A 26,002-nucleotide genomic window follows, 5' to 3' on the forward strand; every position below is an offset into this window, starting at 1 on the left:
CTTCTGCTCAAAATTGAATCGATACATTCCAATCATAAAACGTTTTGCACCAAACATAACTACTTTTGAGGTCCTTTCAATACCAGGAAACTAAAGTTAAAAAAAAAAAAAAAAAAAAAAAAGAGCAACCACTTAAAGATGGTATTCCCAAAGTCCCATTAAGGAAAAAAAGAATCATTAAAAGATACAGCCTCAAGAGGACAACTCCCATAATCCAAAAGATAATGCCTCATCTAATGATTTTAATAGGGCAAAATGAAGAGAAGAGCAAAATAATGAAGAACACTTCAGTTTCACCATATCTTTTAGCAACTGGTTTAAATGCAAAAGTGATGACTAATAAGTTCAACTCATTTTGATAAATAAAAATGGCAGAATAATTTAAAAACTGCCAAGGTTAGAGTTTTATTTGAAATATCACAGTGAAAGCTCTCTGCAGCAAACAGATACAGAGCAGGTGTTAAATTAACCTAAATTGTTCTCTTAAGCTCTATATATCAAGAAGATCTTATGAGCTTCAGAGCCATCAGAGTAAAGTGAAAAATTTTGTTATAGCTTCACCAAAACACCATTAATAATAAGGCTAGGTCTTGCCAGCCGGTGTATATCTGTATAATCATTCCACAGTTGTGGTATGCATACAAAAATCCAGGGGGACAAATGCTGCAAAAGAAACAAGAGGTATTGCTTTCTAAGTTTTTACCTCCCATCAGTGATTTTGCTGTACTTACTTCCATGAAAACTAAATAATAAAATAGTGAAATTCTGCTCTACTGATTCAAAATGCCACAGTTTTACACTTTCTTTCTGCATAAGGCAGGTAAAGTAATGCTGATGGCTACATTATCAATGCACTAAGCAAATAATCTGAGATTGTAATATTTGCAATATTCTGCAGTGTCAGAATACTATTTTTATCATCTGAAAACAAGAAAAGACAGATCAACATTTTCCTCTTTCCAAGGGGAACACTCCATGAACTCTAAAGCAGTACAAAGGACATATACAGGATTTTAAACATAAAATGATTTAATATGTTTAAGAACATAAAATCTCGAATCTGTGTAACATAAATAACCACACTTATTTTCATTCCTGATCATTAGAAGAGCTATTGAAGGTGCAAAGACAGGTTTGGGGTTTTTTTTAAACATTTTCAAACATAAGACCATGACCCTCATGGATCCTGATATACTATCCAAAAAGGAGTACATACAAAGTCTGCAGGGACCATAAGTCTATCTAGTTCCTTTGAGACTGAAAGTCTTACAGTTCTTTAAAATAAAAGACACAGTATGTACCAGAAAGACAGGATCTTCGATCCCAAGATAATTCATAAGAAAGCTGCATCTTTTAGTTCAGCATGCTCTCGTCCGCAGTAGGAGAGTTAAAATGTTAACTATTTGTTGTTAATGTATATGATTGGATTGCAGAGAAAAGGAAAAAAAAAAAAACAAACACAAAAATGTTTTCCTGTTCCACATTGTTCTTCAGGATTTAAAAATGCTTCCCATACATTCCCATCAATTTAGCATCTTGGGCGAGGACAGTAGAGTGCAATATGTATTGTAAAACTGCCATCCAGACTGAGCTTGGAGTCAAATGCTTGAAAATATCTTGAAATATCCCTTTCTTTGGACATTATTCTCTGCATAATCTGCCTGCTGGTTTTCTCACCTGAACCAATTTTCAGGTGAAGACAGCCCACTACTTTCAACAGTTACATTAAAATACCAATAGTGTTTTACTGGCAATTAGTGAAGTACCTACATAGGTACAGACGCACCTCGGGACTGAGATTTATCAATGTTCTTAATCCAGCTGGGTACCTGATGTACCTCTCACTGATTCTAGCAACAAATGGTTCCTACAGTTACAAATACGTTAGTAACCAAAATAGGACTAAGGACTGTCCTCTGACCCCTAGCAGCGCACGTAGCTGTACTGATGCTACAAAATACCTTACCCTGGGTCCCCTCCATGCTCCTGCTGTGTCCTTGCATCCCTGGACATTATTTTTATGTGGGCTTTTTTCAATTCAAAGTGTCTGAAGCAGCCTTGAGGTTGTCTTGCAAGTCATCACAGTAGTTCTTCCCCAGCACTAAACCAAAAGGTTGTACGTCACACTGCAGGGCATGGCATGAGGGCACGCACCACTTTTAGAGGATGCAGAGGCCACCTGGACATCCCATGCCCTGGGAAAACAGCAAAGCTGTTAACCCTTTAACCATGGCCACCTGCCCCTGGGGAGCATTCCCCTAGGCGGACATCTCAGAGCTGCAAAAGGTAAGGGGCTTCATGTGGACAAAATAATAATGACAGCACTGAGCTATGCCTTGTGTGCAGCTACAATTACCATTGGTGATGCCTCTGCTTGGTCACTCATGTGCAGCACAAAGTACTACAGCAGACATTTTGTCCTGGTTTCTGCTGGAATAGAGCTAATTTTCTTCCCAGTAGCTGGCATAGGGCTGTGTTTTGGATTTAGGATGAGAAGAATGTTGATAAGACCCTGATGTTTCAGTTGTTGCTGAGCAGGGCTTACACCAGTCAAGGACTTTTCAGCTTCCCTGGCTCTGCCAGGGGCACAAGAAGCTGGGAGGGGGCACAGCCAGGACAGCTGACCCCAACTGGCCAAGGGGCTATGCCAGACCATGCGGCGTCATGCTCAGGGGGAGTTGGTTGGGGAGAGTGATCGCTGCTCAGGGAAGGGCTGGTTATCGGTCAGTGGGTGGTGAGCAATTGCATTGTGCATCACTTGTTTTGTATATTATTTCTTTTTTTTCCCCCTTTGCTGTTTTATTAAACTGTCTTTATCTCAACCCATGGGTTTTACCTTTTTTTTTTTTTTCTTTCTGATTCTCTCCCCCATCCCACAGAGGGAGGGTGAGTAAACGAGTGGCTGCGTGGTGTTCAGCTGCCTGCCAGGTTAAATCACAACATATTAGTAGTCACTATGGGACACAGAGGGTGAAACCCGCCAGACATTAAGTGCTAAATGAGTTGTCAGTTTTACCTCGTTTTCTCTCTTGACCTTTACCTTACCTGTGTCACCCTTTGGACATTTTCATGCAAAATGAGGCCCAGTGAGCACAGGGCTTACTCTAAGTCCAGGAACAACGCCTGGACATCTTGGGTCTGCAGCCAGCACACTCCTATCAGTTGCACATTTCTGACAGTCCTCAGTTATCGCCCCCTTACTTCTTTCTTCTTCTAGACTTTCTACCTCTTCACTGACAGTTTTGTACCTCTTTTTTCCCCTCCTCCTCTCCGATTTCTTAGGGAAGCAGCTGTAAAGCTCCACATGGGAGAAAGAAACAGATTTGCTCACTCATCTGGTTACCACATTTCATGTTGTGGGAAACAGCACCGTGTTTTTCACACATTAAGCGTTTTACATATGACTATGATTAATTAGAAAATTCCTTCTGTTGGAGGCTTTATATACCAACTATCACACTACCATAGCAGTATTTTCCCAGCTGCTGCAGACAGTGAGCTACACCAGAGGGAATAATGTGCTTCCCCCCTCTCCTGGCATCATCACTCCCGCTTCGATGGTAGGGCCTCCCCTTCAGCCAGCAATACAATCAGAAACTGGAGCAGACAACACAGGAGAAATGGGGAGCTGGTGCCAAATCTGTTGTCGTGCTAAGAGAAAGTTCTTCCTCTTTGGTAAAAATGCCAAGAATGATACTTGTCACCAGACCACATGCCACCCAGTGTCCTGGAGACAGCGACCTTCCCAAAAACTCAGGTCCACATCTGGATAGCTGAGACATAACCATGTATTGTCATCCTTCCCAGGGACTAAATAACATACTTCTAACCCTTAAAGGATGTAAAAAATGTGGTTTCAAGTTTTGGTGCAGGGGGAGGGAGAAACAGCAAGTTTAATTCCTCTTACACTCATATATTGTTATTTCCCCTTACATATTCTTTTCAAAAGTAAATATATAAATAATATATAAAAGTGTATATATAAAATACTATATAAAAGTATATATATATACACACACTTTTGAAACCTTCTTAGCTTACTACTCTAATCCTACCATCTTTTTCTGCATCACACAGAACAAGGCACAAGTTGAAACAAAGCACACCAGCTGAAAGTCACATTCAAAAAAGTCCTCAAAATATCCTTTCATTCTTAAAAAGAATTTGATTTTTCTCTCTCAAGGCTGAGTTCTTCAGATTCCTTTTTCTTTTGTAATGTGCCCTGCTTCAAGCTGCTACAGGTAAATAGTGGCTCCTGGGGACGGAACCTGTCTTTTTTCTGCTGCACAGGTGCCACAGCTCAGCCTGAAAGCCAACAATTTAAAGACATCGGTAACACACAGCATTGGAATTAATCTGCCAATGTATCATCAGAATAACAGCATTGTCTGTTCCTAAAATTAGTGCTTATCCATTCTTAATAATCTGTGTAGCCCAAAGCAACAGAAACAAGCTTAAAGCACATGGCATACAGTGAAAAAATTCTGGCGAGAATAATATACCAATTAAGCCTCACATATCTTGTTTAACTGCTAATTGGGGGCAGGCTGAAGGATGTCTGGTATTTAGCTGATTAAAACAGCTGCTTCAAACAAGCTAGTTGAAGTTATTACAGAATCATTGCAACCTAAAAATGGAAGAACCCCTGAAAGCACCTTGGAGCGCATTCTGCAGATCCCAATCCTGATGGCTACTTCCTAATGGAGCTGTCTTTGACGCTTTCTCTTCCCCTTTCACAGAAAATTTCAGCAGAAAGAGTAGCTCTTCAGCATTTGCTCTAATTGAACAGCTACTGATTAGCTTCACAGCAACAGCGGAGCAGCTGATTATAAGAACACATGGTATACTGATTGGGAGAGTGCTATATCTGAACAAACCAAGCTGCAGGTAACAAAGATTACCAAGACATAAACTGAGGGAAATATGCTAGCCTCTCAAAAGTGTCCACTGTTTCACTGGCAAAAATACTATGTCAGTGGATAAATTGTACTATCCAAATTAGTAAAAAAAATTGTTATGCATACTTGATTCCTTAAAAATCCAAAACATATGCTTTAAAAGTTTATAGATGAAAGACAAAAAATAACAAATCTATTTTCTAGAATGTATATTCATAAAATAATGCTATTATGTCAGCATCAAATATGCTCACAGTTGGCAGAATGTCTTTTCTGAATGTTTAGATATTACTTATCTCAAGACAACTTGCAAGCTGGCACTTTTAAAGATAATTTAAGTATATAATAACTGTAGTTATTCATGGAAATGTCCATGAAGCTATGACTTTTATTAGAAAACAAGAAATGAATAAAAGCAAATTAATTCTTTTTAAATAAGAAAGTTGGGAAGTTACAAAAAAATGCTGAATACCAAAGATTTAATAATATACTTCCAGGCAACAAAGAAAAGTAATCATTTTTTATAATGATGCATAATTATATCTGGGAGGTTGCAAGGGTTCCTTTCTTCCCCCAAAAAAAGATAATTCCTTTCTCAGAGACGGTCTCTTCCATGAAGGATTCTCATTCTTGAGCTCTGTGTAGAACAGGTAGGAACCTGCCCTATATTTAGCATTTTGATACAGAATCACAGAATGGTTTGGGTTGGAAGGGACCTTTAAAGGTCATGTAATACAACCTCCCTGCAATGAGCAGGGACACCTTCAACTAGACCAGGTTGCTCAGAGCCCCATCCAGCCTAACCCTGAATGTTTCCAGGGATGGGGCATCTACCACCTCCCTGGGCAACCTGTTCGTGTTTCACCACCCTCATTGTAAAAAAATTCTTTCTTATATCTAGTCTAAATCTACCCTCTTATGGTTTAAAGTCATTACCCCTTGTCATATTGCAACAGACCCTTCAAAAAAGTTTGTCCCCATCTTTCCTACAGGCCCCCTTTAAGTACTGAAAGGCCACAATAAGGTGTCCTCACAGCCTTTTCTTCTCTAGGCTGAACAAGCCCAACTCTCTCAGCCTGTCCTTGTAGGAGAGGTGGCTCTGGAAGCACCTTCCCTGGTACAAAAAGGTAGGAAAAGAAGATTCTTGATAGCTTTCTGAAAAATCTTACTTTGTAGTGTCACGGGGAAATATCTAGGCATTTTAGGGAGTGAGTTTATTGCTTTATTTCTCTTGCTCTCAGGATCAAATTTCTAAGGGTGCAGAAAGCCTCAGCTGTTGCACAGTGGTACAGTAATGAAAAAGCATACCTCATACCAAGCAAATATATAGAAAGAAAATTCTCCTTAATTCTCTTAGAAAACAGCTAGATGGTATCACCTCTAGAGCAGCTCAGAAATGCTTTAGTTCTTAATACTGGGAAAGACTTTGGCCCCTAGAGCTATGAACAGGTAAGCTGAGTGTTCCTTGTGCTGAATGGTCACTGAAGTCCCTCAAAACCAAATGTCTGCACAAGACCCAGCTTCCTAAGTAGTGAGGTCTCTTCTCTTTCTGTCGGGTGGGATTCAAGAGATATGGTACAATCTACTGAGGAGAGGACTGTCATTTCTGTCTTTTTAATAATATCCTTCTCCTAAAGGTAATTTTCCCTGGAGCAAAGCAAGTCACTACAAGTGGTACTCATCTTGCCCAAACTAGGTATCTATCGTGAAGATCTCTACCACTGAGTTAGTCACCTTGGACTCCCCTTATACTCAAAAAACAGAAGGAAATATTTGGGGGATGCAATGTATCTGTTCTATTGTAGACAGCTACATTAGTCTTTAGAACAGCTAATCTTTCTCCATGGACTACAAATGGAGCCAAGTTGTATCAACCACATCAAAAGTTGTCCTCCCCATGCTAAACAAACACACGCACATGTTCAGAGATGTCATACAGCGCATTAAAACATCTGTTGCGTGGTCAGTGGAAGCCTGGATCCTAAGTCTTCTGTAGCCAAAATGAAAAAAAATCATCAGTTCCAGGGAAGAAACAGTTACACTCAACTATCTTTGTACAAAGCTTGATAAGGAATTATACTTAGTGAGTTATTTCTTACCTCATAAAGAAATTATGAACATTTGGGGTTATTAAATTTCACCACTCAAACAGAAGCCCGAGAACAATGATAAAAACTTCAAAACAACTGAATACAGAGGCATAAAAGCATGAAGACAAAACGGGACCAACATCCTCAACAGCTATTGAAACAGCTTTACCAAGACTTCTAGAGACTACTGAGGTGAGCAACCTAAAAAAGGCACAGATTTAGACCCACTGAATTATAGAAATTATATGCCAGGGAAATTTAGGGTTGGAAGAGCCACAGAGGCAAACTGGAAAGAACTTGGAAAGTTGTTCTACTCTTGATGAAATGTCTTTCACTGGTCACCAATCAGGAAAAGATTGCTGAAAAAATCCAGTGGAAGAAAACCAGCAGTGAGGGAATGCATCAGTGCACTATGCCTGTCATAAGGGAAACTAGATTGTGAACTCAGCATCTTAGGCAGATGTTATCTGTTGTGATACAGAACATCCTGGTATTCACGCCTATGGCTATAAATGATGCAAAATATCCCTATAAATTTTGAAAGGTATTTAAAAATTCATGTCAACACTTCCACCTTAGCACCAGAAAAACATCCATTTCTAAAAGTCAGAAAATATCACGACTAAAAATAAAATCTAAATTATTAGATGAAAAAATAATGTTCAGAGACTGAAGGAGAGTGGGCATTTCCACCTGAGGACAACATCGTAGTAGACACTATTAAGTTTCTAGAATATTTCAGTATTCTATTCTAGCACATATTCAATGTAGTGATAATAAAAATGTTTTCACACTCACACTTACCAACAATTTCACTTGGTTCCTTATTGTAAAGTTTTTTGTTCCAGTAAAGAAGTCTGAGAAAAGGAAAGGAGACCAGAACAACAAGGCAGATGCCAACAAACATATGCCCTGTGAAGGCTGCAAAATCCAATCCCTGGAAATAAAAATGAAAACCTAAATTAAAAACCTGTTATTCTCCTATATATACAGGGAAAAGTATTCAACTAGATGTACTTTAGCAATCAATAACAAATATAAAGCAATAAAGTATGTTCCAAATACAGTATAGGCTGTATTTCATCTGTTTCAAGGAGACAAGCCACATTACAATTTAATTCAGAGAACTAAAAAATAGCATTACAAGTTATCCTGAAATATATTTAGTGTTCCTGACACAGATAGGAAAAAACCCCAAATGGAATCATTAACTTTCACTTTCATGATTTAAATCAATGTAAATTCGTTTAAAATCACAGTGAATCACAGCAAGTTAAATTTTAATGATCGGCTTTTGTTTTAAAATGATGACAACATGGATTTTTACAATAATTCTATCTGAACCAGGATTTCATCTAAATTCATAAATATTCCTCTACAATAAAAATATTATATGTCAATATTCTGTTTATTTTTCTACCTGCTTAATAAATGGACACATTTCTTTACATTTTGCATAATGAAAGCCTATAATGGAGGGGTTCTCAAAAAGGTTAGGCCTTAGCTACTGTTTTAAGCAATAAGAATGCATAGTGACAACCCACCCTTAAAGTTTGAAGTTAGTCATGCTTTGAGTAGGATGTTAGACTAGATGACCTCCAGCAAACTGAATTATTCTATGATTCCGTATTACAAACACTGTAGTGGATCAGGGTTATTCTTTGGGCTGGGATTTTCTGAAGTAGTCATGACTAGCCTGTCCAAAAGAAGTCATCCATGAAGCTCCAAGGGGGATCACATACAAGTACTCTGATAGCAGGGAACTGTCTTATATTCACAGAGCAGAGGTTGTCTGAACTGGTGATCCCAGCAGAACAGCTCTGTGACACTTGAACGAAAGCATGGTCCAAGCCCTGGGTAGCTCAGGTTGTCCAAACTGAATTTTTAGAGCATCCACAGATTTCCCAGAGGCTCTAGAAAGTTATGGGATCTCCCTGTGCCACACCTCTATGTCTTTTCAAGGATGACAGTGACTTGACTTTTACCAAATACCTGTGTGCTACCTATAGACACTTCAGTAATGCCAAGACAAATTAAAACCAGCTATATTGCCTCCCAGTAAAAGAATTTATGTGGAAATGTCCCAACCAAAATGTCTCTGGTTCAAAAGAGGAAAAAAAATGTTTCTCCTTTGCACCACAAGGCATAATAAAAAATAGACGACACAAGAAACTGATTAAAGTCATAAAGAACTTTCATAGCCAGATAAAGATTAGTGCTCCTTTGCAAGAAATCCATAGTTTGCAGGCAGTTAAATAAATCTCAAACATAAATATGCAGACCTGGGACTAGAATTTGATCCTATGAAAAATACAGGTTTCAGATTCATGAGCTGAAGAAAATCATCCTTAGTTGCTATTTAATGGTAGATTCCTTACCTCTTCTACTCTCTAACCACTAAAAGGTGAAACTGTACACCTGTTCATTCGCTGGCTTTTCATTATAACTCAGCTACTGTCATTTCTTTTATGAATGTAGAAAGAAAGCTCTTCAGGAATTGGAATAAGATTATTTTAAGAATTGGACAGAAAAACATGATACCAGAGAGGAAAATAATATACCTTCATTCAGTTTACCTACATAATAGGTCAGCCAGTCAAATGTCTGACATCTCTGCAAGGCATACTTTACAAGTCAATTTTTATAAATACTCAGAAAGATTGGCCTCAGGGCACCAAGTCAAGCTTCAGAACTACAGGAGGTGTTTCTATGAAGGATGAAATCAACATTAATGACTCTGGGAAACTTACAAATAGCAATAAAAAAAATAAATTTGAAATTCTGCAAAAGTTCAATGTTTGTAAGACCTGCCCCCAAAGTATATAAAATGTATATCCCTCATGTATATTTCCTTAATTGCATCCATTTAAAACTAACGATAAATCTAATTTACATATGGGTTGCCTCTAAGATTATAGCCAAAAAGAAAAATCAGAAAACTTTGGCCAGAAAAATCAGAATCCTTAAAAGCACGGTGACCTGGCTTTGGTGTGGAAATTGTTCAAGTATTGACAATGTGCCATGAAACAGTTTAGGAAGCATGGAAAATAAGTATTCAGTTTCATACGGACTCTAAAATGACCTAAGGAGAGGTAGGAAGCTGAAAGGAATTAAGCTGTAAAAATGCTGAAGCTATACCAGGTAAAATAGCAATGCCTCAACTGACTGGAAAAAAATTTATCCTCTGAAAAACAAAATGACTGGGAAACAGCTAGTTAAGGAGCAATAAAGTAATTAGAAGTGGTCAGAACATGTTCTACCCAAACTACCAGAACCAGGAAAATTACTTTTGCATTCAACCTAGTCTTAAAAAGAGTGGTGGATGTGGACCTTTTCTTAGGCTGGCAGCAATGTGCCCACATCACAACATGGATGCCAGCTACCAGGCAGAGTATACCAGCAGAAATTCTCTGCAGAGATACTCAGGCATAAAGCTAATTGCTAGTGTAGGAAATAAAAAAGAGAAACAGGAACCCGAAGAATCCATGGAAACTCTCAACTTTAAATATGCGATGTCTCCATCATATTTTAATGGAATTTGCATTTAAAAAAGTGGCTTATTGCAAACAGGCACAAAGTCACTTGCTTCTAGGTTTTGAATATCACATCAATTTTAGAGCAAAACAGGTGCACTTTGCTACTGAAATACCACAATGCAGAAGCTTCTCAAACAAAAAAAAAAAAACCCAGCACGAGAAATGTGCTGAAAATCACATCAGCCTAGAAGGCAAACTAAAATGCTGAGGTTAAGAAGGAGATCTCAGGTCTCACTGATAGTTGAAAGGAATTTAAATGAGATGGAGTTCACAATACTCTTAAAAAATCAGTATTAACACAGTGTTTTGACATAAGAGCTGACATAGACGAGCCTTAAAAGTGATTTGGAGACACCATCACAAGAGAAAAAAAATTCTAATAGATTTTTTGGCATCCTATCCAGGAGCTTACCCAAACTTTTCAAAGAGAGTATCTGGGCTGAGATTCAGGATTTTGTTTAACTTCATAATATCACCCCATTGATCTTTCTCATCTCTGAGATCCCTGGGGAAAAAAGAAAACATGCTGCTCTGCTGCAACTGCAGAAGAGCTTCCCAATTTAGCTAAAACAAATCGTTTTCTAACATGGAGCGTGCTTACGTCAGGTAAGAGCTTGCATGACAGTACTGCCTGTGATTCTGCAAGGCTGGATTTAGTTCTCTTCCCATCCCTCGCTCCCAGCTTTCCTCCCCGTTTACTCCTTGCATTGATCCACAAGAGCCAGTGAGTGAAAATGAATCCTGACGATCAGCGGTCTTGGATAACATGTACCCTGCAGCCATGAGGAGGCTGAGGACTACCAAATGCACTCCTTTTTATGGCTGATATCAGGCAGGCTCATGGTGAAAAATGGTTCACTACCCACCCTGACGCTTTGGGCTGGGCGCTTAGCACCGGCCTCTCTGCACCAAACAGAATATGCTTCCAGGGGAGGAGCAGGCAGATTTCACACCTGACACTACTGACTAGTAGTCATTAGGCAGCCTCTGGAGAACTATAAGAGACTAAAGGCTTTACTTTGCACCGCAGATATGAACGAAGCAGCAGAGAAGATCAAGATGGTGGTACAGTTACTTCATCAGTTGCTCCTGCTCCCACACCCTACAAAGGGCGTGCAACATCTCCACAGAGCCTACATTCATGCCTGTGCGGCTATGGATAACACATTTTATACCTTCTGAGACCTTCTGAGCCAGGATTCAGCATTGTAAAAACACATTAACGTGCTCCACATGTCTGCTGCGTACAACAAAATGTCATTTTCATAAAGATTTTCTTTTTCTTGCACAGTAGACTGAAATAGAATTGACATGCACAATAGGCAAGAAATACTTTTCTTCCAGGAGATTTCAATCCATCAGATAAATACAATACATGCTTCAAATGTCCATTACTTGAGGCTATGCTGATTGTATTAAATTTCTCCCATTCCCCAGCCAACAAAAATTTAAAGATTTTGTTTTAGCAAGACAACAGCCTAAAGGTTCCACTGCCTACAGATTCAGATCTGAAACAGAGTAGGCACCTTTCCCTGGTTTATAGTTTTAAATTTAAACTCAAATATATCTATTTCATATTAGGAGGAAGTATCATACAGATTTCCTAAAATACTTATTTTCTGTCATCCTGATTTTTTTTTTAATGTTTTTGCAGATGTGAAATTACCTTGTAGTAATTCAGACTTTCCAGAGGAAATCTGCCATTTTAGAGCAAAGATAAAGCAAAAATTATAGCTAGGTGCAGTAATTCAGAGATCAGTAAATACTGTGCTTCTAGACAGAAGGCCCATTACTTAATATTTTAAAATTAATAAAATGACAAAGAGAAAGAGTAATTTATTATTCCTACACTGGTTTAGACATCCCTTCTGGCTGAGTGACCGAGATCTATGTTGTCTCAGGAGGAACTGCTCGAGATGTTGCTGAGCCAGAAATCACTGATGCTCTAACACAGTTACATGAAAATAATGCTTATCGGAGACACTGACAAACCTACTTTTTTGTCTTGCATTATACTCTTTAATGATTAGTACATGCAGAGATGGGAAAAAAAAATCTGAAATCAGCCATAAACCCATAAATTTTATTTCATATACCTTACCAAGTTTTCATTTTTTTCTTGAGAAAAAGAATCAATGAAACATTGACAGAAAGGGCAGGAGTTTTCCAAACTGATTAAATGTTTAATAACCTTGTATCCGGCAAACTCAACAAAAATAGCCTAGTAAACTATGGGAATCTGTTTCACAATCTTCCAGTGCTTGAAATATCTTTATAGATTCATATATAGGATTTTCTCTCTTCCGTTTTTCAGAATTATCTACTTTATTCATAAATTTTTGGTACCACAATTTTTCATGAAATATAAATAATATCACATCATGCTGAATTTCAGCATGAAGGTTGAAAGTCTCCAAAAGGCAGAACATGATAACCTGATGGCTGCCCATTTTCCAAGCAATTCCTGATAAATGGCAGGAACAACTCTGAGTGGGATGCTGAAAACCCAAATCCTCAGCAAACCTCAGATTAACGGTACAGGCTTTATCACATACTAACAAAGACAGTAAATAAGAGGATATAATCCAGCGGCTAGCACATGCTAAAGCTGCCTTTGCTCTTATCCTTACCTTTTAGACAGATTAAAGCTAGATACACTAGTGCGCACTATCACACCATGGTTTTGCCCTGGAGACCTATTCACCACCCATTCTCTAAAGAGCTTGTAATCACAGCCTAAGCTTAGAGCACAAGCAATTTCTGATTTCAAAGGCGTGACTGTAGATACTTGTGAAGTCCCCAAATATAGAGGACTTAACGTTCAACCTTTCTGAAAGCAATGACCATTTTGAACCGGTTCATGCCCTATTGTGCATATAAAAATGGAGTTCCCAAAGTCCGAAGCACATGGCTCTTCAAGATAAAAATATACTTTTGCTATCAATGGCCACTCAGTAGCAGTACTCTGAAGGTAATAAAAGATTAAAAAAAAAGTTTTGTATTCACTAAATGAGTTTTCCGTTTGCTCTTAATGAAAACTCTTATTTTCCTTCCCTAATATCACAACATAAATGCTATTTTGTGAGACTTCTTCCAGCTCCAACTAAGAACAAGCAAGACTACAACAAATCTTCCTCCCCTATTATGCAAATGTTCCACTGATTCCAGGCATGATGGTAGGGAAAATGTCAGTATTATAAATTAACCACTGCTACAAAGAAAGAGTCCTTTTGGCATCCATTTGCATCTCAAGACAAATAAACAGACTAATCCCTACATTTTAATGAGTAAACTGTAACAAAAATCTTATTTATTCAAACATACTTTAAATAAAATATTCTTAAGATGACATGAGTTTTCCCCAGAACCTAGGGAGAAAAATCTCTCCAGCACACAGTAAACAAAGAGGAAAGCATTTCTAACGCTATAGCCCAATAACAACACCCCAAGTAACAAGGCTACACTTCATTTTGTATAGATTTAAAATCCAGGGTTTTCTAAGAAACTGTAAACTTGCATAATATCTTACTAGGCTGCTTTTAGAGGTTGATGTACAACAGTAAAAGTTCAGGAAGATTGGTAAGATTCTTCTCCTGGTGACACCTAATAAAATAAAAAACCAGTCATCTCCATAGTGCAATACACTATTCAGCCTCCTACAGGGGCATTTGTCCAAGTACTCCTGTACTTTCTATGCAAAAATAACACTGAAAAAGAAATGCAGAAGGATGAAAAGAGGAATTTCAATGACAATATCAAGGAGAAAAATTTTCTAGAATGGCAAAAACATGACCATAATGTTAAAAAGAAATAAAACCCAAGATGTTTTCTGCAGAAAACATCATAATAGACACTAAAAAAATACTGCATGAAGTCCTCTTCCCAAAATACCATTATTGCATTCAAGAACTTTTACCTCTGAAACACTTCAAAAAAAAAAAAAGATTTTTACTTGGTACAAATACAGCAGACACCCCATGAATTTTAGAGGCAGATTTGATCATGCAACCCTAACTCACAGCAGCCTTTGCTAGAAGTGATTTCAGAAACAAGATAACAACATCTGTTTTTCTGCTTCTGAATAAAAGAGAGTGTGCTAGAGCAGGTGAACAAAATTAGGGATCGAGCTATTAGTTCAACAGCACAGCCAGTAAGAGGCCAGATGGTCCAGCTCCCTTCCTGCCGTTACGCTTGGCTTTATCTGGTTACTCCTGCCAGTGCTCTCCCAGGCAAATCTCCTGCCCTAAGCAGTGAGGGCATGAGCCAGTCCTTGCCATTCAGCCTCAGAGCCAAGGATAGGTCTTTGACCCTCTCTTATTTTCACATATATAGATAGAGAAATAACAGATGAGAATATAGGAAGAAGCAGCACAAGTCCCATGGTTCCATGTTGAATCTAATCTATTTTATTATGTCCTCATTTCTGTGATGCAACAAAAGATCTGAAAACAATCAAGAGTGAAAACATATGGAAAGTTTTTGAGCTTGTTTCAAATACAGAATTTTCTATAATGTCACATTTGCTAGGGTATTTATACATGAGTCCTCCCAAAATTATCAATATCTTATTCAAGAGAAACGTAAAATTGTTTCCTTTCAATGTGATTGCTTAATTGCTTCCCATGTTTATAATCGCTTCTAAAGGTTCTACAGAGATGATGAGTTTCTGAGTATTTAGGAAAATGACCTGCATGGCAGGTGCTAATTATTGTCTTTCAGAAAAGAAGTTTTAAATAGTTGCACAGACTTAATGCTGAAAATGTAAAATTTAGCTACCAAATCCTCAGCCAGGAATATTAGTGCATCTCCAAAGTCATCATCCAAACAAACTAATTGCAGCACATTTCAAATATTTTGAAGGTAAACATTTAATTTATTAAATAATATGAACTTTCAAAGACATTTTCCAACCTGGACAGTACTTAATTAATTTAAGTGTATTCAGGTATTTAGAAGAGATCCTTTTTTGGTACAGCAATAGAAACATAATTGACTCCAAATAATAAACCCTAGAATTTTATAGTACAACTCTCCCCTCTCACTAGCACAGGTATTTTCACACTAGCCCATACACTACATAGAATTCCTTTAAATGTATTTATTTTGAGGGGTTATGAAACAAACAGAAAACACATGCCTGGTGTCCCTACAGACGTGCCCATTACATTACTGCCCCTTCTGTCATGCTGCTTGGCGGTGGTGGTGCAGGGGCAGGAGAGCAGAGCCACCCCATCCCAGGAGGAGCTGCCCCTTGCATCCTGAGCAGGCTGCCCCCCTGCTGCCCCCAGCGTACCAGAGATGGGCAACGCACCAAGGGACACCGGAGAGCGCAGCATCAGAGGCAGAAGTGGGACTTGATGCCCTACTAATTCAGGGGTGGTAGTGATAGCTGAAAGCATGGAAAACTCATGCAAATGCCAGCTCCTTGCAGAAGCTGAAGGCTGCAAATGTGAACTCCCGCCAGCAGTGGCTCTGCCTGTCCACAGGGCAGAGAGGACTACGTGGTTGGGAGGAGGTGGTGGGAGCAGGACAGTCCTGCTGGCAGGTGTCTGGAATCCTGCAGTCCCACCCAGCAACATGAAATGATAGAACAACCAAGTGTTGGAAGTTAAAAATCTGTCATTGCAGCCTGGGGATACCAAAATGTTGGCAGGAAGTTGGAGTCAGCTGCGGCCCGTGCTGCATGGGAGGAGGGGAGGAGCCCCCCGCTCTCCTCACACGCCCTTGGGCTGCGGCTGAAGGACAAAGTCTCTGCCTGCAGCAGAGTCCTACGTGCCATGGGTCTATGGGGGCAACACAGACTCTCACACTGTGGGATTTTGTGTATGGCTAATAATTTCTGGTTTGAAATTTCTTAAAAGGAATGAAATTGTCTCAACATATTTAACTTTTGAGAGGAAGCCTATTCTGAAGAAAAAAGTTTGTATTTTCACCTTCAGTTTCACATTTTTCTTTTTTTCCAACTTGCTGCCCTCTCTTTACAGCCCTCCATTATTTTCCTTCCTTCTTCACTTCGTCATTGACAAGGAAATCCTCACCACCACCACCAAAAAAAAAGGCAACTGGTATTCTCAGTGCGTACCAAAAAGTCTCTTGTTCATCACAATTTTGTCCCCAAAAAATCACTCTGTTCTCTCTCACCATCCTACTAAGAAAGAAATAGTGTAACAGAAAAAGACGAGTATGTTCCGTTTATAGGGCTGTCTGGAGGAAGAGAAGGTTCAACACTGCATAAGCCAATATCAGTACTTAATTTTAGTAGCCAAGCAGCTTGCGGTACATACCTTCTTTCTCAGCTCCTGCTTTGAAACAATAATCACATTTGGAGGATCCCCAACAGCTGTGGCAGCCCCCCCAATATTTGTGAAGATTACTTCTGCAATCAGGACATGCCTAGGGTCAAGATTAAGTACTTCACAGAGCCTGCGGTATGAAGAGAATAAAATTAACCACTTGCCCCTTGACTAAATTACCTTAAATCTTAAAATTTATAAAATTTACAAAATATTCATTTCACTGAAAAATTGCAGTATTTCAAACATAGTATTTTTGTGTGTGTATGTTGTTAAAGTTTTAATTGTGCTACATTATTTGTGCTACAGTAATTATAGCAATATAAATGCAAAAATTTTTTTTTACATTTATAATGCAATAATCAATAGCTACAAAATTGATGCATTTTAAAAAACATTTCATGACAAGTAATCAACTATTACAAGAGTTGGACTACAGAGAAAATAGCATTTCAAATTTTCAGCGTCATAAAACTTTTCAAACCATGGTCCCCAGGCTACACTGGCCTATGGAAAACTATTCTGGGCAACCACAGGCTCTGCACTCAGCATCAGTTATTAGGTTTCTTGTGGGGAGCAGTGGTAAAGGATTGCGCAGGCAACCTATTAGCCATGAATCATCTATTAGAGATCTCATGTTGGAGCACGTCCAGAGGAGGGCCACAAAAATGATCCGAGGGCTAGAGCACCTCTGCTGTGAGGACAGGCTGAGAGAGTTGGGGTTGTTCAGCCTGGAGAAGAGAAGGCTGCGGGGAGACCTGATTGCGGCCTTTCAGTACTTAAAGGGAGCCTACAGGAAAGATGGGGAGAGACTTTTTAGCAAGGCCTGCTGTGATAGGACAAGGGGTAATGGTTTTAAATTAAATGCGGGTAGATTTAGACTGGATATAAGGAAGAATTTTTTTACAATGAAGGTGATGAAACACTGGAACAGGTTGCCCAGAGAGGTAGTGGAGGCCCCATCCCTGGAAACATTCAAGGTCAGGTTGGACGGGGCTCTGAGCAACCTGATCCAGTTAAAGGTGTCCCTGCTCACAGCAGTGGGGGTGGATTAGATGAACTCTAAAGGTCCCTTCCAACTCAAAGCATTCTGTGATTCTATGATTCTATTTTTCCCCTTCTCTAAAGCTTGACCATGAGCCTTTCTATTTGTAATGCAAAAGGAGTAGAAAATACACATTTGTTATGATAAAAAATATCTCACAATGTTTTTAGCAGTTCAAAAATATTTAATGCTTCTTTTAGTAAGATGCTTCTTTAATAAGAAGCATCTTAAAGTGCTCTGGAAGATACTGGGATTGACTCAGTAACCTCATGATCCATTTCAACTCAGAGCTCATTTACACAGTAATCTTCACACAGATTACTTCAACTCGCACAAATTACATTTACGCACAGATCCACACAATCCGCTCATTTCTGAAGTACGCATTTGACTTTAAACTTGGGCCATAGTATTGAAGTCTGAAAGTTAAGGTCACACCTAAGCGCTTTGGAATAAGGAACGACTGCTTTCCTGCTCATGGCTTATCAAAACGTTGCTCCAGTGTGTAAAGATGGAGGCCATGCTTAAATTATTGCCCCTCTACCTAATACGGGATTGCGGGAAGAGTGGGCAGCAAGATTGCTTTCTCAGGATTGCTTTTGCTGTAGTGCTGTCACGTTTTCCCTGAAGGAAGAGTTGAGCTCTACTGTTCAGTCTAAGTCTATATTATTAAAACCTATATTTCAAAGAGAAAAGAATGTATTGCACAAAAGCTTAACTTGATACACTTATGCTGTCACCAAGAGTGTCAATTTAAAACTCAGAAAAAACAGTCAGATGACATATATGTCAGCACACAAAAACTCCAGAACAAAATAACTGTGCAAAAATACACTATTTCCCCAACAGCATAAAATTATGCAGTTACAAGGTACTTTTTAGTATAACCGGCCCAATTGTATCAATTGTGATACAAGACCACAACTGTTCTTGTAATTTTAACTTCATCGCTCCTTGATTTCTGAATGTTTCAAAATATAAACTTAACTTTCTTTTAGTGATTCTTTCTTTTTGATGGGCCTAGTGATAGCTTGAAGAAAGAACCTCTGACATAGGGCATGAAAGGCCAAGCCCAAAGTATAAAACCATCAGAACATGTTAGCTATGTGGTAGGATCAAACTTTTTTAGTTTACTTACCCCGGTTATATAATTCCCCATGTGAACAACCATTAGCCTTTTCCCGTTCCCAATAACAAAGTACCTTGGGAATAAACTATAGCTAAAAAGAGGTAGTTATTAATTTTTTTATCAGCTTACTACAAAATGCAGAGAGAAAGAAGTAGCATGTTTTATGCCTTATTAATGGAAATATAAATCCTTATATTCATAGAGTCAGTAGGATTTTCTGCAAGCTTTATCTCCATGGCAATGACAGCGCAGTGCAACATAGTGAAGCTGTAGACAAGGGCTGAAGGCAATAGCAGTCAGAGGAAAACAAAAAATGACCCCCAGCATGAAGCTTTTAGAAATAAGCAATTATTTGTTTTTACTAGGTGAGATAAAATTTTATTTCGGCTTTGATAGTGATTCAAATACAAAGGTTTCCTGCATATTGAATTCTCCCTTCTTCAGTGTTGTAAACTCATTTAGTATAAAAGTAAAGTACTTCTATACGTTCAGTATAAAACTCCAATACTTAAAGGGTGGCTACAAAGACAAAGGCTCACTCTTCACAAGGAGCCACATGGAGAAGACAAAGAGCAAAAAGTACAAGTTGCACTGGGAGAGGTTTCATCTCAACATAAGAGAAGATTTTTTTATGGTGAGAACAATTAACTACTGGAACAACCTCCTCAGGGAGGAGTCCCCATCGCTGGAGGTTTTCAAGACGTGACTGAACAGGGTGTGAGATAATCTCATCTAGGCTCCCTTTCCTGTGGAAGGTTGGACTAGATGGGCTTTTGAGGTCCCTTCCAAACTGGGCTATTTTATGATTCTTTGAAAATGGAATAAATGCTACAGTAGCTCTGCCTGTGAACAGTAGTTCATGATGCATTGGCACCTGGATTGCAATCCATTCCCAATTACAGTTAACTCAAAATATTCTGCAACACAGCTAAAGAAAACTTGGTGTTTAATAGTTTCAGTGTTGCTGACTGCCAGAGGTGAAATTATTGATTGGAGTAAGGCAAAGCGATCTCTTTAAAATTTAATCGGACGTAAGACAAATGGAGCTTTCATTCACCAGCTGTTTCCCAATCTAGAATAAATTCCACTTGCAAAATTGGGTTTTACTGCTTTATACTCCATTTTAAAGTGGGAGCATATCTTAATAGAATTTTGTGTACTTTAATGTGATAATGACTTCAAGCATTACATCACTTGGGATAATTTTAAAAACACACTAGATCTTTCCGAAACTGCACAGGATTAACCAGATTTTCCTGGCTGGCCAGACACAGGTTAAATTCAGGTTAAACAGTAATTTATAGTCACACATTGATTAAATGTAGTTGCAGATCATGTGTTATTAATTTACAGAAATCTGAAGTAATTAAAGTCACTGTTCTCTATTAAAAGTTCCAAATACCTAATCTCAGATTGTGGAATTAACCAGTGGCTGTACCAATGTCATGATTACCAGCAGGAAGAAAATTTAGAGTCTCATATTCCAAAACAAAGCTTTTAGTTGAAATCTGGAGGTTTTTTTAATTTATTTGTCACTAGTATTAGAAGGGATAACAACTACACTAAAAAAATCAATTACTATCTAAAATTGTATGTGGACATTAGCCCATGAAGGACTAGGCAGCTTTAATTAAAAAATTCTCCCTGCTTACAGGAAAAAAAAATCATCTATTAGGAAGCATTGGGTGCAATATGCTATTGCAGTTCAAATATGGAGACAAACCAGAATAGTTAGCAACCAAGGCAGTATAACAATCTTCAGATATGTGCTCACTATTAACACAAAGGGAAAAGGCAACCGGTCCCTTTGGAAATGTTAGCTTGTTACCCTACTGCAATAGGAGTATTTGAAATTTTGATTTCCATTTAGATGGCTAAAAAAAGTCCAAACGAGCATTTTGCACACATGTCTACTCCTGATTGCCAGCTATAAAAGACTGAGTCCAAATCCCTAACAATAAAGTACCTTATGGTTACTGGAGTAAAGAGCAGCATAGTGGTAACGTTGTCCAAAAACGCAGAAAGAATTGCAGCAATGAGACACAGAAACGTAATCATGGCCCACACTTTGCCTCTAGATAATCGATAAGCCTAATAAAACCAAACAAATAGAAACAAAATTAAGGGACAAGATCACTCCAGCTTAGTTTTCAAAAAATGATAGATAAAACAACTTCATCAAAGATGAAGCAGCAGTGAACTCAGAGCGTTTATTACTCCATGCACTTCCAACAACACCCACTCCAATATTAATTAGCTTAGCAAGAAAACATTTTGTGGAAGTGGGCAAACATTTCCATCATACAGAGGAAAAACCAAGTCTGAAGAGATGCCATGCTCTGCTGCCAGGTGTGAAGGAGGTCTGTGGCAGGAGCAAGGCTGAGCCCCCATCTTCTGCCTGCATGCCTGGATGGACTAGTGTGGTTCAGACCTCCCACCCCCTCCACAGGTGGGGACACCTTCCCCATCCTCAGAGCAGCACTGCTGGGGATACAGAGTCTGGACATGGGTTGTGTCCACGCATGTTTTGTTTAGGGGTTCTGTGCTCAAAGCAGTTCTCCTTGTCACTTTTGTTTTCTTTCTTTCCACCCTTCTCAAAGAAAATTAAGCTTTGCAACAGATGAAGGAGTTTCTCATCATGGGTAATACTTGGTTTACAACCATTCCACCAGTAATCTTTGGTTCTGCTACTGTGCAAAGGTCTGTGGCCATTTTTCATGTGTGACTGTAAAGCTAATGATAGTTCCCATATTTCCCATCTCCCACTTCTAGGCATAAATACAGATTTCCATTACAGCAGAACCACAGTTCCAGGGAAGTCAGTGGAATAACTCGGCTTTATATTGTCCATATGCTTGTGTACCCTACTGGGGGTCTTCACCTTTCTCCTGTAGAAACAGAATTGCCTTAAAGGCTTCCTTTCAACCCTCAGAGATTTTTCAAAATTGCAAATTAACCACTGACGTTTCTCATGTGATAAGTATACACTGCCATAAGAAAGGTTCTTCAAAGATAGTGCTTGGCATAACAGATCTGATTAAATACTGACTTGATTAATCCATTTATAATCAAGAGTATCAAAACAAGCCTACCTTTACTGCACAATAGTCAAAGAATCCAGTTTCTGAAAATATGGCCACCAAAACCATCTACCAAAAGATGAAGAAAAAGAGAGCAGCTTGCAACTGAATTATTACACAAAAGCAAAGCGATGTAGTTTGTGATCCTGACAAAAGTCTTTCTTATTTGACACAGGTCTGAGAATCTCATCACCTTCATAATAGGATATCCACCACCGCCGCCAGATATCTCTTGTTAATGCACCATATGATGAAATTTAGTTATCAACATAAAAGTCTGTAAATGTCATACTAGTCTGGCTGAATTTTATTTGTAGTGACTAAGTGGGCATCATACCTTAAGTACTCAATGTATCTCATGTCATTAACCAAGAAAAGCCAATAAGTGTGTTTGCTTTCTTCAGTAATGCTCTACAGTGTGCAGAAGATAGTGGCTCCAAGAATTACTTGCATTTTTCCACATTTCTGGGAGGTCTCCTTACCTTCCATGTTTGCTCCCAACAGACTGGTTTTTGCTTTCTTTTTCCATGGGGAAGGTGGAGAGCAGGGAGCAGTGTCAGGAAATAAATAAAGCTCAGAATAGCAACAGATAATTGTAATTTTGTCCCTGTATATTGTATATTTTCTGTTAAGAGTTTAACAGCAATTGGACAACTCTTTTTACCATAAATAGCCCTGGGCAAAGTGATTAAAATAATATGTTATTATAATCTAATCAGATATTTCTTCTCCATTTCTGGTTTGCTTTTTTTTTGGCTCCAAACTTAACACTGACTAAGAAAAACACTTTTCCAGCAGAGTGTGTTTGAGGAAGGTTTTGAGTAAACAAAATTACCAAGATAAATGAGAGTTATAATACTTGGCACTTAAACAGGTCTTTCCAATTATAGACCTCAGGGATGTTTTTAGTATGTTATCAACACAATTTTACAGATTAAAAAAAAAAAAAATAGAAAAGGATCAACATTTCCAAAAGGCTCCTTCAGAGGTCTGATCATCCTCCCTTTTGATAAATCCCTTAAGGCCCAAATTTTCACCATAACATGTCTCAGTAAAGTACAATTAACGAAATGTTTAAAAGGGAAACATCTCTATACTGAATGCGACCGTTTCAGCACATTTAGAGCAAAAGATACTTTTTAGTTACCATTCCAAACAGCAGTGCCAGTGTCTCATAATCAATCCACTCCACCACTTTGACCATACTTGGCCTCTGCAATCAAGAAATACAATTACCAGTGAATGCCATGAAGCACCTAACTTGTGATTAGCCTTGAAATATAAACTCCACTTAATTGATGAACCATTTAAATAAGCTATGATGGAAATTAATAAGTGTTCCTACAAGGTACACAAAAAGCACTCTTTATTATTACCATTATTACTATTACCACTACAACTATTATTATTACTTATTTAAAGTACTGATGGCATCCTAAGTGGGTCATTATCAAAAGCCTATTGGTCTATCTAGTTGTTCCTTAAGTAGCATTACAGAAATAAAAGATGACCGAATTATATGGTATGCCCCAGTTTCCTTTTTGGTAGGAGAACAAAAGCATATTGCTTCACCTGTGAACAAACTGGAGGGAATTTAAGGCAACACAGCAATGATGTGGTGACCAATTATGAGAAAAACAGAAAAAAAAAAAACAATCAGAAGTTTCACTAAATATCAAGTAAGAGTAAGCAGTGGGGAAACAAAAGGATTGGAAGGTGTAAGCATGAGGTGTAATTATTTAGGGTATTATAAGGCAATGTGTTTCCATTTAGGTATGCTTGGTAACCTAACATTACTGAAAATAACAGTGTTAAAATAACTCTGAATTAAGGTGAAAATGGTTGTACTCAGCTTCCTGCAAATCAGAACCAAAAAAGCATCAGCTGACTTTTTTCTACTCTTCTTGTCTATACCGTCAGCTGCCTTGTTTCCCCAAGGTGCTTCTCCATCCCATTATCTGCCGTACCATCTCTCCTCTTTAAAAATGACTGTTCTGTCATGTGCCAAATCACAACAGGGCAAACACAGAAATTTATTATATCATACCCAGAAAGTGAGCACTTACAATTTGGTAACTTACCTCCCCAACAGTAGCTAAGGCAGCTAAAGCTGCCAAAGAGCCCAGCATCGCTGCAAGGGTCCTGTGAACAATCTGCAACAAAGGGTAAGAGTTGACCAGCAAGTCCTCTAAACATCTCCTTACTATTAAAAAGGAGGAGGGAAAAGGATAAAAAGTCCTGTAGTTGATTCTTTTCTTGGTTTGTTTGGGATTTTTTTTTCCTTATTCCACCCCAAACCCCTTCAAAAAGACCAGAAAATGGCTGATTAGTATGCCTCACTATAGGATGTTAATTAAAAAAAAAAAAAAAAAGAGCAAGCCGTGCGTCTGCAAAACCCTGTTAGGAAGTCTCAGCTCTGATCTCAAGGCAGAGAAGGAACTTCAGCACCAGTTTCTTATATTTGCCCATGGGTGACCCAAGAAGGAAAGCAATTCTTCTTCCCTGACTTAGGGATCAAAAAGCCTAGTCCTGTTGGGTTTACTTCACAGCCCATGGGAAGAAGACGTGTGCCTAGGAGGTGATCCACCTCATTCTTTATAGGTGCTTATTCATCTCCAATGTCTACAAAGCAATTCCCAAACAAATAGCTCAGACCGGGGGCAGATGCATCCTACACATACACAGACATACTAGACTTTGAGTTTCCAGGTCCATTTTATGGTCTAGGATTCAGACAGATCTGTCAAGCCTGTGAACCTGCTTTCTGTCTCACACACAGAGAGTTTTCTTCCTTTATAAAGGGTTTTTCTACACCAGTGTTTTCTCTACAAAGTGTTTTGGCTTTAAGAAAGCCACATACTTCAGCTAAAATCTGCTGGACACCTTTGCCGGAGGCTCCTCAGTTCCTCGAAGCTGCTTTCATCAGTGCATAGACTAACCCAGCCTTGAATGGTGCTTCTCCTCCATCTCTAATATTTTTCCAGCATAAAGGCAATACACCTGAAAATAGCATCCAAACCTCTGACCACAAGACAGACATTCATTTAATACTGCAACAATTACTACAGTATATGGACATTTGTCCATGTCTACATATCTAATGAATAAATTGCACTCAAAATTTTCAATAAAGTATAAAAGCAAGCACGCCATAAAAATGTCCTTTTTCCTCCAAGTGCTCATTTGTAGTTATTTAATCCACCATGTCTGGAAGATCACAGATTGTGTAAAATAACTCAGTTAAAGTAAGAATGTAAGTAATGAAAATCACACTACAAAAGACTGAATCTAATTAACAGCATTTACCATTAATGTGTTTAAATATTATTCAGACACAAGTCAGAATTTTTTCTGAGAAAGGAATAAGGCAGTCTAGAAATATTTCATTTGCTGCTAATTTCATAGGAAATATTTTGCTGATAAGAAACAATCGGATGTGGACATCTTAAGGCCCTCCTGCCTGCCTGCTTGTAAAGGAAAAGAAAAAAGGAGATTTGGCTTTGGTTTTTCTCCTTTAACATAATTTTTTAACTAAGCAATTTACCAAATTACTAGAAAAATAAATATATAAATGACTAATTTAGGAGTCAAAAGAAAAATCTGCCTCATTCTCCTATGTTTTTCTTCAAAATGCACTGGAGGATAACCTATTCATAGTGATAAAGCAGGAGATCAGACTAAGGTTTTTATGTCCTAATGACCTAAAAGTACATAGCAGAGATTACACAAGCTCCCACAGAAATGCGTGTCATAAATCACTGTTTCGTCTTTGATTTCCAGTTTCAGAGTGTTGATATGAACACACACATATGGCTGATTGCCTGATTCTGCAAAGATGGGGAGCATTCGATAACGTTCAGTAGTTCTTGCGGCTGACGATGGGGTGCAGCAATTAGGCCTTAAAGTTCTCTCCACCAAAAGACACGAAGCA

At 38.4% G+C, this 26,002-nt stretch overlaps 1 protein-coding gene across 1 annotated transcript in view; it reads right to left on the minus strand.

Annotated features, from left to right (window-relative positions):
* The window catches only part of OCA2 (OCA2 melanosomal transmembrane protein), a 181,447-nt gene that overhangs the window by 101,032 nt on the left and 54,413 nt on the right, over positions 1-26,002 (minus strand). Inside the window, exons 9-14 of the mRNA XM_009645648.2 lie at positions 24,153-24,224; positions 23,219-23,284; positions 22,084-22,140; positions 20,958-21,082; positions 16,809-16,947; positions 7,793-7,925 (exon numbers count right to left, since the gene is read on the minus strand). Coding sequence (XP_009643943.1) covers positions 7,793-7,925; positions 16,809-16,947; positions 20,958-21,082; positions 22,084-22,140; positions 23,219-23,284; positions 24,153-24,224 — 592 coding nt within the window. The remainder of the gene's footprint in view (positions 1-7,792; positions 7,926-16,808; positions 16,948-20,957; positions 21,083-22,083; positions 22,141-23,218; positions 23,285-24,152; positions 24,225-26,002) is intronic.

The sequence above is a fragment of the Egretta garzetta genome, unplaced genomic scaffold, assembly GCF_000687185.1.
Source record: "Egretta garzetta isolate BGI_Z169 unplaced genomic scaffold, ASM68718v1 scaffold788, whole genome shotgun sequence".
NCBI lineage: Eukaryota > Metazoa > Chordata > Aves > Pelecaniformes > Ardeidae > Egretta > Egretta garzetta.